The sequence below is a fragment of the Haemaphysalis longicornis genome, unplaced genomic scaffold (genome assembly GCF_048455015.1).
Source record: "Haemaphysalis longicornis isolate Haplotype H1 unplaced genomic scaffold, Haemaphysalis longicornis Haplotype H1 scaffold_1, whole genome shotgun sequence".
NCBI classification, from domain to species: Eukaryota; Metazoa; Arthropoda; class Arachnida; order Ixodida; family Ixodidae; genus Haemaphysalis; species Haemaphysalis longicornis.
In genome coordinates this window covers 347,043,371-347,063,727 of record NW_027526203.1, presented here as the reverse complement: position 1 = coordinate 347,063,727, position 20,357 = coordinate 347,043,371, and the positions used below count along the sequence as shown (strand labels likewise).

General features: G+C 47.4%; 1 protein-coding gene across 1 annotated transcript in view; it reads left to right on the top strand.

Moving 5' to 3' along the window:
• LOC144159823 (carnitine O-acetyltransferase-like) overlaps positions 1-20,357 on the top strand; it is a 53,633-nt gene that overhangs the window by 20,622 nt on the left and 12,654 nt on the right. Inside the window, exons 5-12 of the mRNA XM_077691500.1 lie at positions 1,516-1,681; positions 5,771-5,945; positions 8,405-8,571; positions 9,705-9,805; positions 11,371-11,496; positions 13,408-13,530; positions 16,400-16,598; positions 17,839-17,976. Coding sequence (XP_077547626.1) covers positions 1,516-1,681; positions 5,771-5,945; positions 8,405-8,571; positions 9,705-9,805; positions 11,371-11,496; positions 13,408-13,530; positions 16,400-16,598; positions 17,839-17,976 — 1,195 coding nt within the window. The remainder of the gene's footprint in view (positions 1-1,515; positions 1,682-5,770; positions 5,946-8,404; positions 8,572-9,704; positions 9,806-11,370; positions 11,497-13,407; positions 13,531-16,399; positions 16,599-17,838; positions 17,977-20,357) is intronic.

Below are 20,357 nucleotides of genomic sequence, written 5' to 3'. Positions count from 1 at the left end.
TATTGGCTTACTTTTGGTTGGCACGTTGTCCGGCGCTTTTTTGTCATAGCGTTGTTGGCAGCTTCAGACCGCATAAAGCGACGGCACATAAGGAGTCCTCCTTAACGACAGCCCTGCGATTGTTCAGCCAGGGGGGGCATTGGATTTTTTGGCGACGAACTTGTCGTCAGAATCACGCATGCATTTGCTACCGGCGGCAAGCAAGGCGTTTTGTTGATGCGAAGCTAAAAACGTTTGATTACCACATAGCTTCCAATGAGTTTTCGTACTACAATCGTGTTGCTATGGGCTCAGAGTGATTTTATTCATAATGGGCATGTTGATACTTGTGGAGGCATTAGAAAGTTTTAAATACTGTACCATTTATGGTACTAGCGGCCGACCGCCTCCCCCATCCGTGTTTGGCGTCCGCTGTATCCCATTTTACTCCAGCAACCTGTCGCGGGAGTTTGAAATTAGGAACACTTCCCGAACCGTCTTCTAGGCACATTCAAGACAAAGGTCGAAGTGTGTAGCCACGCAGATGCGGTGGCTGGTAGTGCGTTCTTCTCACGGTGCCCTGGTCGTTGCGTATGAAAACAGTCTCCATGTTGAGTGAGCGACCACTACAAGATAGCCATAAGGTTTTTGCAAATCGTGCAATAACCGTCATAAATGTAGAGAGGGGTGCCTTTAAGCCTGCGCCCTCTTTCCTTTTTGAAAATTCTAATGAATCAATTAATAAAACATACAGCGGTAGAAAGTTTATCATGAAAACAATAAAAAACAGCAAGAACAATAAGATTTAATAACACAAACCGCAAACAGCTCATCAAAACGATTGTCTGTCCGGAGGAAGGGAGGTTTCCCTTTAATTTCAAATCTTTAGAAATAAAGAGTTTAATAAATTTTGTGTAGAGCTTGGTTCCGTTCAAAATATCTCCAATGCGACAACGCTAGCGCATATATTCGGCACTTCTCCGTTCTTCCTGTCGGATTCGGGAACGGACGCAGTCCAAACTATGCGGCGAGGCAAAATATTTCGCATTTTGTAATTTCCGCACAGACATACTGTCACTTTGTCTACCTGGCTTCTATTATGAGTATAGTTATTAATATTGTTGATCATTTTTATCTCACGAAATAGAGCGTACTCGATCAGGAAATATGGAGGTTTTAATAAAGTATTGAATACCAAAAACCACCAGTAAAAAGCGAAAAGTGAATTTTTAGCCGCTATCACATTCCTGTCTCGTGGCCTTTTTAATTGTTCCGATGATTTAACGGTACAAGAGTAACTTAAATATACAACTGCTACAATGATCTGACATTTGGCGAACATGATTCAAATGAGAAACACAAGATAGCGAAATTTTATGATCTAAACAAAGGCTACTAATAAGCGATAAAAGCTTTACTTTCACACAATTCCTGCCAATGTTGGCCCCCATAGACTCGGCGCGAAGAAGGCAACACCGCCACTTGGCCGCCGAATTGCCATAGCACTGAATGCCGCGCCATGTCGCACGCACGCAGGCAGGTGCTTCCTCCGGAAACGTCTCACCACATCCCGCTGGACATGACCATGTACTTCAAGCTCTTCTCTTTGCATCGTGTGCCGAAACCCAACCGTGACGAGATCGTCCACTACGCTCACGATCCCCGGCCTCCCTCCCACATCGTTGTGATGCACAACAACCACGCAAGTACCGCCGGCGGCGTCTTTCGGTGTCCTCCATGCAATGCATGCATGCGGGGAACTGGTCACCAGTCCTTCATCTCAGAAGGCCTGTGCGCGAGTCCCGCTCTGCGGTTTCCCCAATGTCTTTTCGCCTAACACTTGGGTTCTACATGCGCTGGCGTACGCAAGGGAAAGGAGGGGGGGGGAGGAGGGTACGGAATAAGCCTCTACCTTTCCTCAATTAACGACTACCGGTAACTGCTCGTCCGTTGCACACGATGCACCAAGCTCAAGCGGCTTGGACGTGTGCTTTCACCACGACAATTAGCCATTCTGCAGTGGTCTTGAAGAAGAACAAAACTTCTAAGGCTTCGTACGATTTTAAGGCCATGTAGACTGAAATCAGTTTTGAACTATTTTTTTACAAATATTTTCTATCTTTATTATGTTTTCTCTTGTTTTTTTGTTTTTGACAGTGGAAGTGGCCTATAGTTCAGTATGGGGTGCATAACTGGGGTGTACTCTTCCTCGGCGTGTGTATACGTTGGTGTGTGTGCGTGGCCCTGTGTGTGTCGCCATGTGGACATCAGAGTAAGCGTCGTCGCTGCTAGCCTGGTGCATGCGCTGTCATTCACAGATGGCAAAACGAATTGCTTTTCCCACTTCGGTAGTTTGGGTGTCCGAATCCACGCCGCCCTGGTTCGGATCCGGGAATCATGCATCTTCGGCTACAAGTCCTCGCGGATTATTCGGGATTGCGGGACTTTAATTGTACTAGTCCTGGGGCCTGTATTTAGGGGTATGGAGGACCATGGAAACTCCATCATGGCTAGTAAGTTTCGGCGCAACTGGAGGAATGAAGGCCATTCATACGTGCCGGTGCAGCTGCAGACCCATGACCACGGCTCACATTCACACGGAATATTGACCAAAAATAGCAATGCAAATACCTTACTGACTTATTTGCACGGACTCTTATCAACACAAGACAGATCATTGCGACCGGTTTCTGATTTCTCATTTTAAAGCTACCACCGTAGGACATACAGCGCGAAATATTTTTCCTAAAAAGTATTGTAATCGCGTAGCTGCACCACAACAGCTGTCGCTGGTGGGAATATTCCCTTGGAGTGATCGCGCGTAATTTGTTTAGTGCGCAAGCACTTGGAAAGTCAACCGCAATAAACATGTGCGCTCTGGAGACTGCGCGCGTACCATGAAGCCTAGCACGGCGTTGCATACCCACGTAGTAGCACATAGGCGCAGTAGCACATACCCGTAGGACAACGCCTTATAAAACTTTAGATCAATAAATCAATCAATCAATCAATCAATCAATCAATCAATCAATCACTACGCAAATAAATAAATAAATAAATAAATAAATAAATAAATAAATAAATAAATAAATAAATAAATAAATAAATCTTTTAATGTTGTATTTTTTCTGATTTTCTCTAAAGCAACTAGTTTAGAGCCCCACGTGAAACGCAAGCGAGTGACAACTTCCAAGCTGATACGGCAGACCTAGGATGAGTGTAGCGCACTGCTTACTTTGGATTCAGACTCAAAGCAATTGGTATTTATTTATTTATTTATTTATTTATTTATACTGCAGGCAGTTGATTTCAAATAGTAATTTAGAAAGTTGAGTGCACCGCTAGGTCATACCTTATGAGCAGCGCACACGAGCGTAAACAATCTTCTCAGAAGGCAGATGCATTGTTCAAGCAGACACAAACGTGTGGGAACGCGCGTGTGAACAAAACTGCCGCTGTTCCCTGGACCAGCTCAACACTGGAATGTGCAGCCCATGCGGCACCCGGGCCGACCTCAACAACAACTTTTGTTGTTGTTCCCACTGTACTCGGCTCCCGGAACTTGGGCCCTTGCCTCACTTCCGAGAGAGATAAGGCCAAATTCTCTCCAGAGCTGGGGACACCACACCCGGGTACTACTCCAGCGGTCGCCGACGAGCTTTGCCGGTCGTTGAACCAGTCCATGGGTGACCGTGAAGCTCCTGCCACCGGTTCTCGGCTTGGACGGCTCGGACTGCCGGAGCTACAGACTGTCACGCCGAAGCCAGTGATCAAATGACACAACTTTTACCCTTATTGTATTTTAAAGCAAAGCTTTAGCGCTCTCACTGATGCGTCTGTAACTCAAAAAAACCCCGCAGCAAAGCCAACTTTCTCTGACGATGATGATGATGAATGATCGTGATTGAAGTGAAAGAAGAAGAAAAACGCTTGCAGTGGTCATAATAGAACTCGGGTACCTTGCGTTAGAAGCCGGCGTCTATCCGATTGCTCCATCTCGACATGGTAGAAGCGGTTCGGGAAACTCAGACAGCAACATCAAGCCTGCGCACTCTCCTCCCAGGCCCCAGAAGAACAAGCGGAGTCCACACCATTGGTTACATTTCAGGACATTACACAGTATTATCGACTCGACAGACAATTCCCTCAACCTCACTCCAAGCTGTCCAAATCAGAAGAAACGACTCTTCGTCGCATCCAAACGAATACCTTCGTCCATCCAATTCGCTTACACCACATGTTTCCCACTCAATTTCCCGCCCAATGCACTTTTTGCTCTAAGCCTGGCACACTTGTCCGCATTTTATTAGAGTGTGCGCATAACCCTGACCTCCCACCCTTTCCTTCCCCCCTCCCCTTCCATGAGCTGTGGAAGAACCTGATTACCAGCGACCACCTGGACGTCCAGCAACTACTGGCATCTATAGGGCGTCGGTCGACCGGTCATCACTTGGATTCCCGGACTAGAGAGCCACTCCTACTTCATAAGGCTCATTAAAGCTTCATACTACTACCAAAGAATACATCACGAGAAAGCTTCGCGTTCAACCACCGTCACCGTTTGACGGAGGGGTGCATGATTTTTTTATTTTAATCTCTTTTCTTTTAATTTTTTCACAACAGCCGTCCGTATATAGGCATAAAAATGCGAAATAAATTTGTTAGCGAACAACAGCACCCCTCCCCCCCCCCCCCCCCTCGCCTCGCACCACTACCACTGTAAACTGTGGAATGATTACAAAAGGAAGAGTGACGGAGAGCATTCGCACGCTCATGTCATGCAAGCCTCCGGGGTATTAGGAAGCGGTCATGTCCCCATGCCTTTCCACCCCCGGCTGTTTACATCAGTGCGCGCACTGCGCCTGGCCGCGCAAAAGCGTTCTTGGCGAGTAAACCGTTCCGGCAAACGGTCTCCGGAAAGAAGGCGTGCCGGGGGCTGTATGGCTTGCCGGCAAGAATAATGACTAGCAGATGCGACGAAGCTGGAATCGATCGTCGGTATCACGAACACGCGGTTGCTCCACAGCTTGCGCCCGGTGGCGAACTAGCCAGTCACCGCGCAGTCCTCGGCAAAATACCCCAGGCATATTCGGACAATTCACACGACAGAAGATAACTGCGGTCGTCGCCAAAATTGCTTGGGGCTAAATTGCCTGGGGTTATTCAAGACGCGCGTCTAGTGCTTTTTTACCTCCCATTACGCTAAAATCGAGGGAGGGTTGCCATTTTTTTTTTGTAGTAGTGACGGTTGCGTGTTGCAGACTTTGATTCTACTCATCCCCGTGTACAAGCATGACGAGAATAAAAATATACGCCGCAGAAACTGACGGTAAAACGGGACATATTAACCTCTCGAACGGGAAGACACTTTGCTGTTGTTGCAGGAGAAAAAAAAATGGTCGTGTCTCTCAAGTGCACAAAAAACAAAAAGAGAGAAAAAATTGAGACCTTTTTTTTTTTTGTCGTTCGTACGCACCAGGGTGTAAGAGTGGAAATTGGCCATTGTATATATCCTCGCCTCGGCTGTGGAAGGTGGCAGGTTCGGAACCAACCGCAGGACCCTAACCGGTAAAGATGGGCACAAGCGTCCCTCGGCCCGGCTCCCGGCTTTCTCAGACGTGTGCGCTTGGGAAAGCTATACGTAACGCCTCCTGCGCCATTCGGGGCGAAGTTTTGAACGCCACAGCCTGCATAGGTGGTTTAAGCAGAAAAAAAAAGTATTCCCCACAGTAATGTAGCCAAGATGTGACCCTGAACATGATTAGTAAAACGACAAATTGTGATGACGCAGATTTTTCAAGTGAACGCGTACAACCAGCACAGCCACAAGCCGTACAGGGAACGCGACCTATACCCTCAACTGGCCGCAGTGGTGGAGCAGTCCCGCGAAGCCGGACCGCCAATTGGCGTGCTTACGAGCGACGACCGTGATTCGTGGGCCGCCGTTTACCACCGACTGGCCTCCGGTGAGTCGAGCACGTGGCGTGCGTTGGCAGCGTTCTGCGCACATTTTCAGCGACGCTTTATCAAACAATCCACGATCTCTTGGTACGCGCAGGCGTGTCTGCTTCAGTCACTCCAGATGGAACAATAGCCTTTCAGCCATTGTCACCACGTAATGCTCATTAAATCATTCATTGATTTCGCATTTCGCACACCACCCGAGAATTCAAATTTAGTTTCTACTCGCTGACCTGGGGGACCCCAGTTTGACAGCAGCGCAGCGCCCGCCCGCCTCGGTGTGCGGTGCGAACAGCATGCCGAAGTTTCAAACAGGAACATCTGTCCAGTATACAGGCATCTTTCATTGAGGGACCGGCGTGTCACCAGTGGCTCCGCCCATTTAATGGAATAAGGCGCACATCCAGCACCGTCCCGGGTAAGGCTATAGCGTCTTACGGCACGGTGACGTTCAACAGAAGCGCCAGTCAATGCCCTGAACGCCTTACAATCACCTGTATTGCTGTTAGTGGCTCAATAGTTATCACTTTTCACGCATCGGACGCGGGTCCAATGTCCCCCAATGAGCTCTGCCGAAATTGATTTAGCTGTAGGCATCACCCGCCCTTCTATCCCCTGTTTGCATCATCCACATGCGTCTGCAAGGGAGGGGAGGGGGCGGAAGGGGGTACATGAGCTGGGAAATGTACGGCAGAAAATGGCGGGCGGCAAGACGCAGCACTCTCAGGCACTCCTATGCACTTTGCCCCGGTCAGTAGTGTTTTGTTTCATGAATATGTGCAACCCAATGAAACCGAGACAGCTTCGGTGTGTAATCCACGACCATATGCATGGTTCGGCCCAACAATTTTCTTTTCGTGTGACAGGCAGGCAGGCAGGGCAGGGCAGGGCAGGGCAGGGCAGGGCAAAGGACCAAAATTTCACCGCTTACTTAGTCTGATCGGCTATCGCCAGTAAAAACAATAGATGCCCGAAGATGATGACCCGTAGATAAACCGAAAGTGAGGAAGAGGATTTGGAGACAGCTCCCATCCGCTCCTGTTCCTGGGCGAATTACTTGCTTGGGCATCAGCTTGTAGAATTTAATTTGAAATTTTACGCTGAAGAGCATCGGACATTGCTTGCGAATAAGAAATTATTTGAGCGTGACTGGTGGCGTGTACACTGGAATTTCTGCATTCTACTATGTATATATATTGTCAAAATCTGCTTCCGTCTCTCAAGCTTTCATGTTTTCTTTGCTGAGTGAGTTCGCCTGTTCTTCAGCGTCTTGCCTTCCACACATTCGTCGTCGTCTGCTCTGGCAACTGTTGCTGAAACGTGCTCGTCTACGATAAGTGCATCCTTGTGTTCTTCAAGTTTTTTGTCACCCGGTTGGACGCTTAGTGCGGCGTGGTTGCTGGTTCCCTCCGGCATGTCCCTGTGGTCAGCCTGGTAGGGCTGGTCCGTAGCTATAGCTTCTTCTTTAGCGGAGAATTCAGCATCGTTAGTGGATCAGTTGCTCGTGGTGTAAATCTCGATCGTCTTCTCGTGTTCTGACAAAGACAAGAAGCACTCCCTTCTGTTGTTCATGTCACTCGTCGCAGTGAATGAAACGTGATCTTTCACCGCCATCTTGGAGAAGTTGAAGTACACCCAATAGACTTCCGGGCCTCACGGTATCTTGGGTTGTCGGTGTTGTGATTCGAGTTGCTTCGCCTACTCGGAGGGATGAGCGTGAGAACCAACGCTTCTGTTCGCTGCTTCGGGGTACCTTTGGATGCCGACAGAGAGAGCTCCGAGTGGTCCTCAGAATATGTCCTCACGTTGATGTGGTCAAGCTGCACGCAGGTTCCCTAGTGATATTCTGAACGGGTCTTGGGGGAATGGGGGCTTGGTTGCCTCCGGTGATTTTCGGGGCCTTCTTGTTGGCTGCTGTCCATAGGAGCTAAGTTCTCCAAAGCTTCACGTGTCGAAGATGGCTCGTCTTCAAGAGAGGCCTGCATCAGCACGGTCGGGCTGGGCTGGCTTACTGGGGATGCGAGACCCCGTCTTCAATGACGATCTGGTCCGTCTCGCTGGGCGCCTCCTCAGTATAGAGGGGCGAAGTTTTGGGAAAGGAGAGCTGAGAGCCCGGCTAGCGGCCAATCCACTACTAAAGCTACGAGGACGGCCGCCGACTGGAAGAGAAGGAAAAAGAAGTGGGTAGCTCGGGGCTGAAAGAATAAACACGGTGTCGTATAGGAATCAGTCACAGTTCATTATTGGAATGTATAGCAGATATCTCATGGGTGGGATCCTGGCCCAACAGCTTTACGCGGATACCAGACACACATGCTGTCAAGCGGGGTGTATGCGAGGACAAATCGGGCCACGCATTGGCCAGGACTAACGCGCCCGTCAAGTTCATTTCAACAGCCGCATTTTGGCGGTGTGTGTGTGTGAGAAGAGCGTATGCTGTGCGTCCAACGCTTCTGCACCGCAGAGAACGCGGAGAGCGTGGACGTGCTGCAGCGGAGTATCATGGTGGTCTGCCTCGACGAGGCGGCTGGCGAGCGGGAGCCGTGGGACGTGCGCAATCCTCTGCACATGCTCGTCGGCGGCGGGAACGCCCAGTGCGCCGGAAACCGCTGGTACGACAAGATCATACAGGTGCGCGCTCCTCTCCGACGACAGGACTTGTGGGTCGCAGCTGGGTGCGCAGCAAATAAACAAAATAAACATTGTACTGCTCGCCAGTGGCGGAAATGACTCCTGTTGTGGAAGTTAATTAAAAAATTAAAGCCCCTTTCTTAAAGAAAGATGGTTGAACGCGAAGCTTTCTTCTATGTAAACTGAATCAAAGTCCAAAGACAAAAGACCACGCAACGGACAAAATGAAAGGCTGAGCGACCCGATGCGGTGTGTTGGTTGTTAGGTGCTTTGATTCGGGTCAATCAGCATTTCTTGGGTCCGTAGCGTGGTCTTTGGCTTTGGACTTCTACGTTGATTCAGTTTCCATGGGAGAAAGCTTTGTGTTCAAGCATCTTTTTTTTTTTTTTTTTTTAAGGAAACGGCTTTAATTTTTTTTTGAGACCCTAAGGGAAAGCTGAGTGGAAACGAATTACGTTCTCCAAAGGTTTTGAATTTTCATCATCATCAACGAGTTGGCCTTTCTGCAGTGCGTTTTCGGCACTCACGGACGAATCAGTGATAAAGCTTATAGCAAAAGCGTATAGCAAGTTACCGCTCCCCCGCAGTGGTAGTGACTGCGCATGCCCGGGATGGGTAGATAAGAGGAGCTGGGAATTACCTTTCTGGGAAAATTTCCGAGTTAGCTGCTCTCCAATTTGTTCTCGTATACACGAAATACTTTGAAATCATCAAACATTGATACCAATTAGCTTAAAAATGCACATAAAATGAAAATAATTATTTCGTGCCCCACCGAAAAACGACGAATAACTATTATCCCTCATTTCGTATCTTAGGAAGTCAGACACTCGGGGTACAGCAAGTGGTACGGCCTAACCACTCACTGATCAATTATGGAATGATTAGAAAACGAAACTGATTAATTGGTCGATTGGCCGATCTATCGATCGATTGATTGATTGAGTGATTGATTGATTGATTGATTGATTGATTGATTGATTGATTGATTGATTGATTGATTGATTGATTGACTGACTGACTGACTGACTGACTGACTGACTGACTGACTGACTGACTGACTGATACGTGGCGTGCGTGAAGAAGAGTGTGATTGGCGGCGCGTGAGAGCCGACGATGCTTTGTGTGCGCAGGTGATCGTGAGTGCGGAGGGGGACGCGGGCATGGTCATGGAGCACGCGCCCATTGACGGTACGGTGTTGGTGCCGCTCACGGACTACTGCTGCACCTACATGTAAGCGCAGTTCCCCGGAAACTAATGCACGAAGAGACTAGAAGCTCGAGGGACAGAGCGTTCACCTCGCATTGCCTGTGGCACTTGTGTGGAGATTTTTTCCGCAATAAGTCAAATCTACCAAAATAGAATTTGAGAAAACAGTGAAGCGTTGTTATGGGATATGTTATACGTGTCGGCAAGGGAAAGTTCACGGTCAAAAGCAATGGCAAAAAAGAGCAGTTAACGAATTAATTATTTTTAAATAATCATTTAATAATATAACTTAAATTAATTAATCCTGAATGACAGTCCGAGCTGTCAGGCGGGATCTCGCGAGGAGGCTGCCATGTTTGTTATATATGGCGTCAAGCCAAAAGCACACTTCCATCAGAAAAATTGATTTAGCTCATTTTTATCCGTGGAACAACAGGATCTGGCTCTTTTTCGATACGAAATACTATCTGCGTACATGTTCGCCGGGAGTTGTCGGACCCATTTTGTGGCAACCTATTTTCTAGGAGAAAGTAGCCGAGTTTTACTTATCACTATAGATTTATCTGATTTAGTTCGGTTTCTGGATTTCACTGATTACAGAAAAAAGAAAAAAAAAACTAATGTGCAGGACTAAGATTCTTGCTCAATGAGTGTGTTTCGTTGCGCGTGACTGGTGAAATCATACAAAACGACGTTATACGTCTCCTTCTCCTTTTAAATCAGGAGTTCTCAATCTATAACCGGGATGCGTACGTCATGGTGGAGGCGGGCAAAACAGACATGGAACACGAGTGGTTGTCCTATCGACAAATAATACCTTGAGCCTTGAAAACTTCTCATCAGTTGTCCGCTGTAAGGCCGGCATAACTTGCAGTACCACAGGCGTGCTTTTAAAGTGCATTGCAACGTTAACGTGTGGTTTACGTGATTTTAACCTAACTTGAACATGCGAACCTTTGATAAAAAATGAATGTATGAATGCAAAATGTTTTAATTGGTAAACAAATACCGCAAGGGAAAGAATTTAAAATTTTGTATATTTTATGTTCACACATTCTTTAGAGCTACATATACGCAAAATTGCATGGATAAGTACGGTGTATTGAAACTATCTGGTGCCTTTCGGGCAGCAGGCGAAAACGTAAAAAAAAAAAAAACCCCGAAACTTGTTTTGCTTTACTCGTATTAGTATGCATGCTTTTTGATTCCTCAATTTATTTTCAGCCTAAGTGATTTTCTTAGACAAATTAACACGGGCCGATAGCTTCGACGAAATGTGACAGCGGAGCGCCATTTATTTATAACCGATCGAAGACATGATAAAGCTGCAATGCAAGGCTAAATTAGCACGGCAGAAGACAAGGGCAAAGAAACAGCACACACTAATGCTTTGGTACCAACTGCATTTGTTCTGACGAGCTGCATCAGCAACCTCCAACGGCCAAAGTAAGGGGAAGCGCTATGAAAACAAACCTCTCCTCACCACTGTTCTCGTTTCGAGCACGCGACATACTTTCACTGAACTTAGAGCCAAATGGGCTTTATTAGCAATATAGTGCGTTCAAGTGCACCGAAAACAATTTACGCAGGAAGAAGACGTCCAAGCATGGGCTTGATCCACCAAGCTGCCCTGAAGACAGGCCTAAGAAGCTGGAGTTTAAACTGACCGATGAGATCCTGGCCGACATCGCTCGCGCCAAGACCAGAATAGAGGCGTTGGTTCCACGTTTGCAATCCTCCCGTATATAATCTAACTCGTCGTCTAAACCAGTTGCTAAAGGCGTTAAGCTGAAACCTTGTCGTAACGAGAAATTGCGCGCGCACAATGCTTTAGCGATGTGTGCATAACACTGCGCACAAAAGACAGGAGAAATAACTAACGATACCGAAGGTACGGTAACACTCGTTATTATTTAATTCGTGCACCACGCGAAAGCCACCCCCCCCCCCCCCCCATTATTTTTTTGTTAGTGTAACTGGAGCCCACTACCTCATTCGCCGTCTTTTTCTTCCATAACGAGAGCTCCAGGATGTCGTGCTCGAGGAAGTGGTTGGGGTGTACGTCGCCCATTAACTCAGCAACACCCCACTTTAATTCAGCAATGTCAGCACTGACGGATAATAATAATAATAATAATAATAATAATAATAATAATAATAATAATAATAATAATAATAATAATAATAATAATAATAATAATAATAATAATAATAATAATAATAATAATTACTACACGAATAATCTTTATTACAGTGTCTGCGGCCACTGGCGTAGCTAGAAATATTTTTCGGGTCGTGTTATACGCCGCCGGTAAAACAATAAAAAAGAGAGGCTGCACGCAAACAATATCTTAGCCATTTTCTGTTCTAATAAAGCCACACGGATAGTTGTTTCTCTCACGGTAATATCTACTAAAAATACGGGTGCCCACAGGCTCTGACGAACCATTTTTGTCAAGAAACCAACGCTCTTCCTATTTTAGTTGTTACATAGTAAGTTATCAATGCGGTGTGTAAATAGCGTGGGAGAAAAAAAAATCTTGAAAGGAAGGAGAGAATGTAGCACTTTAAAAATTTCGGGGGGTGTTCCTACACCGAAGCACCCCTTTGGCTACGCCGCTGTCTGCGACTTCATGTGAAACAACGTCACAGCGCTGCTTCCCGTACGCCTGTTTTCTTTTACACTGTCACGCCCCCACCCCCTTTCTGTACTTGTGAAACGTCCGTGGCCCAGTTACCCACGATAAAAATGTGAAACTTTCGTCGGGTAAACACCTTCCGCAGAGCGTGCAAAAAACAAAGCTCAATACTGCCCCGCACACCTACAAGGACCGCACGTGCGTCGTGAGCCTTTCCATCAGCCCCATATAAATCATTCTAGCCAGTGCGCCGCATTATCGCGTACGCAGCGCCGGGCAGCTAACGGATGTGTTTGCTCCGCGGTGTGTGCGCGCAAACTGTCACTCCGTACATATTTCGGGCTGGTGAGTTTTACACTGGGCTCAATCATACAATTTAAGTGAGATAGTTGTTACTTGGACCAAACTAAGAGGATCAAGGTCAAAACGGCCGCGGTTTGGCTACGGTGAAGTTGAAAGTCGTCTCGGAGCAGCGTGATCTTCTGTTGTTAAAGGTACAGTAATCGACGGTGAATCGGATATATTTGAACCCCCCCCCCCCCCCTCCCATTTCCCACAAGTGTTTTTTTTTTTGTTTTTTGCTGCACTGTTTGCGTGTGACAGTTAGTTTGAATGTTCTAGTGCAAAGACGAACGTTTCTGAAAACGAAAATGCAACAACCGTGTAATCCTCGGTGACAACAAGAGGCAAGCTAGAAAGCTGATTGATCAGTGTAACAGAATGTTGACTGCATATCCCTGCCGGGTGCAATGTATGTGGCTTAGAGTAAACTGAGAACATTTTTGGTTTGCTCTATAGCTTTTATTAAACCTTCAGATCGGTACCGACGGCACGACGTAATATAGCGAATGTACTGTTAGGCTCTAGCAAGTATTTGAGAATGCTTACGCCCAATAAAACTAGATTGTACGCCACTGCCGCAGTGCTTTGTCTCTTTCAGACAAGCTGTGAACTTTTGGCGTTCCCTCTCCTTACGACCTCTTTAAGGCTGGCTCGAGACGTGGACGTTATAGACCATCGGTTCGACGAGTATGGCAAGGATTTCATCAAGTCGTGTAGGATGAGCCCTGACAGTTTCATCCAGATGGCGTTACAGCTGTCCTTCTTTCGGTACGTCAGCAGCTACTGTCGCTACGACAAGGTGCCGTATTTCATTGATCGAGGTGACTATACCGAGTGCATGCATGGTGAGCTTCCCCCTAGCCCCCAGGAATAGCTGATCACCACCAGCGACTGCGTCATTCAAGGCAGGAAAAGTGATGGCAAATGTGTGCTCGTGCCGCAGACCATGGGTTCACCCAGCGCGAAAAGTGCTTTTAGTGTACCTTTAAGCTTTAGAATAAAAGCTTCGGTTGACCTTAATTCTCTAGTCCCGATATTAACATCAGTGACTCTTCTCCTACTTTTAACTGACCTTAGATTTTCCACAAGCGCGCTAATCGGTAGTCGTGCATGCATATGCAGCTTGCAACTCCAGCGAAGCTAAATCTGCGAAGCGCCGTACGCAAAAATGCGGATTGCATATCCGCTAGCATGAAGTAATTTTGACTTCATGCGCGCTTAATGCACTCTACAAACTAACAGAGCCATATTCTTCTGGGCACAAGTTTTGTGGGGACTCAGTGTTCGCTTCGCGATGGGGAAACCGACGTTCTCTTACGGACCCCGGATGCTTAGTTTTTCCCTCAATGGGCCATTTAAGGCGTTTTCCTTAATTTTAATTCGCTTGGAGCATCTAGGAAATAAAAGCGGACGAATAAAAAAATGAACGTAGCTTGACCTCGGTCGTGAAACAAATTTTGAAAATGTCGTTCAAAAGTTTAGAACCTTATATACGTTCCGGGGCCGGTCTCCCTCCAAAGTGATGACCACGCTGGACGCTTCTTAGCCTATCTACAGTGAACCAGAATATCGTAGTTGTAGTGAACTGGAATATCGTACAATATTCTACTTCACTGTATTACAGGACGCCGGCTGACTGCAGTGCCACCAATTTTTAATTCCAAAAAGGGCCACAAGTTTAAAATTAAGCCAAGAAAAGATCACGGCGGTTGGCCCTGAACGGCAGATTAGACTGGCTCTGGTCTGTGCTAGTTGGTACAACTTCGATGGAAATCTGCTTGAATGTAAACGGACACAAAGGAAGAGGGAGACGGAGACAGCAGTGTGTCGTGTATCCCCCTCTTCCTTTGCGTTCGTTTATATTCAGGCTGGTTCCCATCGAAGGCAGACTAGACAAATTTGTATGGAGCATTTACCGGGTGTTCAAAATTAAGGTTTGCGGTTATAAAATTAGGCACTGGGAGGCAGGCGAAGGCCACCTGTGCAAATAAGTTATGTGGCCAGGGGGACACCAAGTGAGATGATAAGTATCGCTGTCAGCAGCTCAAGTAACTAAAATATAATAATTAACTTTTTGTTGGTTGCAGTAAACGGGTATGTTTGTATTGAAAACTTAGAGGCAGTCGTGTTTCTACACAGCATCAGTTGGAAGAATTCTTCTAGCGTGTCTGTGCTCCGAGATATCAGACTCCAAATTTTAATTGTCGTTCGCATGATTACGCATGCAAGAGAGTTAGGATCGGGGCAAAGCTCGATCCTTCCTGATGTGACGCAGCTGTTGCGGCTGCTGCGGCTGTTGCGCTGTCATATCTTGATTTCGCCAGCCGAGAGGGAAAGGTGGACACTTATCATCTTTGCTGATGCCTCCGCTCCGTTGTCAGACTAAACGCCGCACGCAGCAGCTGCGTCACACCAGGGAGGAGCTTTGCGCCGATCCTAACTCTCCTGTATGCGTAATCATGCGAACGACAATTAAAATTTGGAGTCGGATATCTCGGAGCACAGACACGCTAGAAGAATTCTTCCAACTGATGCTGTGTAGAAACACGACTGCCTCTAACTTTCCATGTAAACATACCCACTTACTGTAGTTTACAAAAAGTTGCTGTATTCAGTTTTAGTTAATTGAGCTGCTGACAGCGAAACTTACCACCTCACTTTGTGCCCCATTGGCCACATAACTGATTTGCACAGGTGGTCGTCGCGTGCCTCCCAGCGCATAATTTTAAGAAAACCGCAAAGCTTAATCTTGAACACCCAGTATAACAGTTCCGTGAAACGAAAGCCTATAAGCAATTCAACCCGCACCGTTCTTGCACCGACCCACCGACGCGGGCGAAGCGGGCGTATTGGTAAAGCGTATCAGCCAATCAACGCTCGCTATTCGTGCACCGACGCTGGCCGGCCGGCGGTGGTCGCTCAGTTCTGGTCGAAAGAGGCGTGAACAGGGGCGGAATTCCGTTGTGTCCATTTCATGTCCGTTTCAAATTGTCCGTTTCGAGGGAGACCTGATTGGCTGTAATCAGACGATCAGATGTGACGCTCACATCAATTAGTCAGCGGCCTGGCAAGTGCAACTACGTCACGACTGAAACTAAACGGAGTCCATGAGTCCCTGGGTTCGTGCCTGGACGCCTCAGGAGTCCTCCCGGCGCTCCGCCTTCTCTCCCGGTAGCGAACAGGACTGTGGCCGTGTTTTTATTTTTTTGTTTTTCTTTGTTTTTTAGTGTATTGTCCCGTATATATGCAATGTATGTATCCTCGCTCACTGTTTCTTCTCCCTTTCCTGCCTGTCTGTTGTCCCCACCCCCAGACCAGCAGGCGTTCCGGTGTCCACCCTTAGGGGAGACAAACTACGCCTGCTGGTGGAATTTTATTTCCATGGTTTATAACAATAATTTCATTCATTGATTCATTCTACCATTCATTGATTCATTCTACTACCGTACTACCATAAAACGACGTGACATCTAGCCCTGTCACAAAAAAAATTATATGCAAGAATTTCCTCTGGATGCCCAGTCAAAACACAAAGGTCAAACTGCGCCCCTTGTGGCCGGGCAAAAGGGGCACAGTTTCTGTTTGCAACTAGTGTGCCCTAGAAGCGTGACTGGAGGTGGAAATGTCGCGCGCGCAGCCTACACGGCCACAGCCCGTCGACATACGAGAGCGCGTCGACGCGCATGTTCCTGCTGGGCCGCACCGAGGCCATCCGGTCGCAGTCGAAGGAAAGCGACGCCTTCTGCCGCGAGTACCTTGGCGGAAATCTCAACATGGCCGAGCGCGACGCCATGCTCAGGAACGCCATCGCGGTCCACAAGGAGTACGCCAATAATGTGAGCGAAACTATTTTCTCCCTCGCTCGTTGTCACCGCTTACCTTAAGGGGCTCTTGAAATATCGCGATTATGACTCCTGCTGTTCTGTCACATCTGGCCTACAAGGGGCAAGTGGGCTGCTGGGTGTTACGGGACCGAGGCGTGCGAGTACGGCCCCCGTCTTGTCCAGGTAGCTTGACTGGCGAGCGGCTTCAAGAGATACGATTTAGTAAAGTGATCGATTGGCCTAGTTGGTATTCCATGCTTCGTACAGTTGAGCGCAAAAAATGGACAGGTACTGTGAAGGCGCACTTGTTTCGTATCCTTTCACAGTCCCTGTCCTTTTTTTGCGCTCAAATGTACGAACCTTTAAGAGAGTTGCCTCCGTTCCGACGACGAAGAAGCAAAAGTCAAACTTAAACTGTTTACTGCATGGCGAGCAGAGAAAAACGGCAGCACAAGCGCACCGGCGTGCAATAACATGGCAACTCAAACGGACAGAGTAGCGTCGTCGAGCCCTATCCTAAATGCACTGACGGACTCGCACAAAGACGAGGGCTGAGGGCTTTTATGTATAATCACAACCAGCGTCGAACACGTTTCAACACGAACAGCTGAAGATCTTGGCTGGTGGTGCCGTGTATTTCTTGTTAACGAGGGGGGGGGGGGGGGGAGGGGGGGCTAAATACAATGAAAGGTCAATAGCGAAGTTCTGATTAGGCAGGGGGATTCGGGAAGAAGTCCAAGAGAAGCTGCCTTCTTCTAGACTGAAGCGTTGGTATGTGGTTGGCCGTCATTACTTCCGACGGAGAGTCCATAAGACGAAATTTAGAAAACATAAAGCAAACAATTTTTCGTTGAATTCTTTCTAGTTCATCAATGTTGCATTTTGTATAGAGGTCCCATGGTATGCTTGCGTATTCTAGTTTCGGTCTGATGCAACATAACTTTTGGCTAAGAGAATTTTCTTTTGGTCGTGTGTTGGCCCGGTTTACAAGGTAAAATGACCATCCTTTAGGGCCGACCGCAAGAAAGAAAGCCTGGTGCCTTTTGAGTTGTGTATAAAATAGAAAACCTCGAATTTGGCGGCTTCATTTTGCGCGTAGCTGTTAATACTTGGTGCAGGTGTTTGGCTCGAATATACTGTTTTAAAATCGCCACTGGGAATCTTGAATCCGGTTTAGAAACATGTTGCAAATTATGCTGCCGTCATGCCAGGGGTCCAGTTTTATGTCTATCCATCCATACTGTTTCGGCAGGCCATGTATGGTCGAGGCGTGGACCGTGTTCTAATGGGACTCAGAAAAGTCTGCGAGGAGCTGAAGCGGCCTTTACCGGACCTCTTCAAAGACCCCGGCTTCATCAAGAGCATCACCTACCAGCTGTCCACCAGTCAGGTATTCGCGGGGAGGTGTATACGGTATGCGGTCTCCCTTACTTTTGCTAACGTCGCTGAGCATGATGTCTTGGTTCAATCAACAACAGGCAGAATTAAGTCAATGAATAAACCTCCAGTTCCGCTCCCAGGCCAAGAATGTTGCGCGGAAGTACTATGCGACGTCCTACGATAACGTCAGCGAAGATGCTATGACGTCACAGTGTTAGCACCGTCAAAGCTGCTTGAACATCTTTACGAAACAGCGCACTTTTGGCTCTATGGCGTCTGCATCATAGCTAGAGGTTTCCGTGTTTTCCTTTTCTTACCCTCAGCGGAGTTTTTTTGTGTGTTTATTTGATCGTATTTGAATCGGTGTGTATCGTTGCCTAAGCTTCTGCCTGAAAGAGATTCCCGTTTATCGAAGTTTGTGTCGTTTGCGACTGGGCACTTGTCAGTCTGCTAGTAATTTTTTTTCAGGAAGCCCCACAAACTCCCATATCGCTCAACTTTTTGAGCACGTGCTGGATCACATTACTGGAAAAAAGAACAAATAAAAGCAACTCCATTTGAACTATTTCGGGTGCATGCAAATATTGCTCGAAATTAATGAGTGCAAAATCAAGAAAATCGCGCCTACACTGTGAGCGGCTTGTGCGATACAGGGGCATCTTCCTCCAGACACTCAAGCCATGAAATATATGAGATGCTTTCGCGCTTCACACAACAAGCAAATCAAGGGAGGCGTTCGAATAGGCTGGTCATTTACTGCTGTGAGAGCTTTCAGATGCTTCAAACCGCGAAGTTCAGCAGAAATAATTTCATGCGATGAATATTCTGACATTTCTTATTTCAAAAACGGGAAGCCTCCAGAGCTCACAACTGACGAAAACTATTCACTCAAACCTTTATATAGCTGCTTTGCCTAATAATACCTCCAGGACATCAGTTTTCCCCTGCGAAAATCATTTGCTCTTCGGGAACCTTGGTTTTTCCTGTTCAAGGACGGCTGAAATACAGTAAAGGCTTGTTAATCGAGCAGCAAGAGGAGCCAACTCAGCTCAAAGCCGTGAAAGCTCGAACTAAAGAAGGGGAGAATAACAACAGTAAACTGCGACAGGTCATCTAAACAGTTTGATCGGCGAAGAGGCCTTGATTGTCATCTACATTCTGTCGTTGAAGGCGACAGCCAGCACTTTTTGCAATTACGAGCGAATGTAGCGGAAGGCCTTCCCTTGGCCTTTTTGAAAACTGAAGGGACGGGCGAAATCGACTTCAAAGCGGATGGTCCCACTGGTGCGCCATCCTCCTCTTCCTCGTCGTCATCACTGGCAAGCGACAGCTTCTGCGCTTCTTGAGAAATGATGCCCTTATCTGCCAGCGCACCACGCACGTACCGCTGCACTCGCGTCTACATCGATGGCGTCCGCAAAGAAGATGTCTTCAGAAACGTACGCAATTGGCGTTTTATATTAGGTTTACCTGTTTTCACCTGGCTTTGCCTTCTCTCTCCGTTCTTATCTCCCTTCCGGAGGTGACACATTCTCGTGTGTAGGCAGCGGGTGTCTTTCTCAGGCCGTGCGCTAGGTGTCAAGCCGCCAACGGGGTGACGCTTAGTTCGAATTATCAGAGGCGGAATCCCCTCGCGCCCGAATTATTACCGCGCTTTTTTACACACGCGAATATATGGAGCTTGGACGGACCTAATCCTAGAGTTTGAATCATCCACAAATTCAGATTATCGGTCAGAATTGACGAGCTGTCACTGCAGCAGTAAAGAAAGCCGAGCTAGTTGGCAGGGTTGCATGCTTCAAAGAGCGCTAACACGACAAAGAAACACGACGACGGGGACAACGAAAGAAGAACGAAACAGGCGCTTCTTGGTTCCCGGCGTGTAAGCGCTGTTGGAGGTATGCGAACTTTCACTGTACAGGTTTTTTTTTAACCTATTCTGAGAAATGGGCCTTGGAAGGTTACTCTTCGCTGTTCATCCGTACGTTGGAAAACACGGACTTATTTCGCGACGCTAGATTGGGTGCCAGTGCCGTGCTTACAGGTCTTTACTTTGCGCTACGCTCGTGTTACAGCGCAGCTGCGATGTTATGAGGTCGTCAGTGGGGAATGTATCGACTCGACAGGAGACGCTCCGCGGCAAAGTCAACTTTATGGTAAAGAAGCAGCCTTCCGTCTGTCCACCGTGCGCTCGAAATAGCGCGCGTGGAGGAGACGCGGGAAAGAGAAAGAGAAAGCGGATGAGAGAAGAGCGCAGTTCACGTTACCAGCTGGCATGACCTCCTCCCACACTCTTAATCTGGTTCCATGTAAGTTCCAGTTAAACGGGGCAATCCACATATTTTTATCTGGATCCAAACGAAGAATAACTGGAACGAGAGATATAAGTGG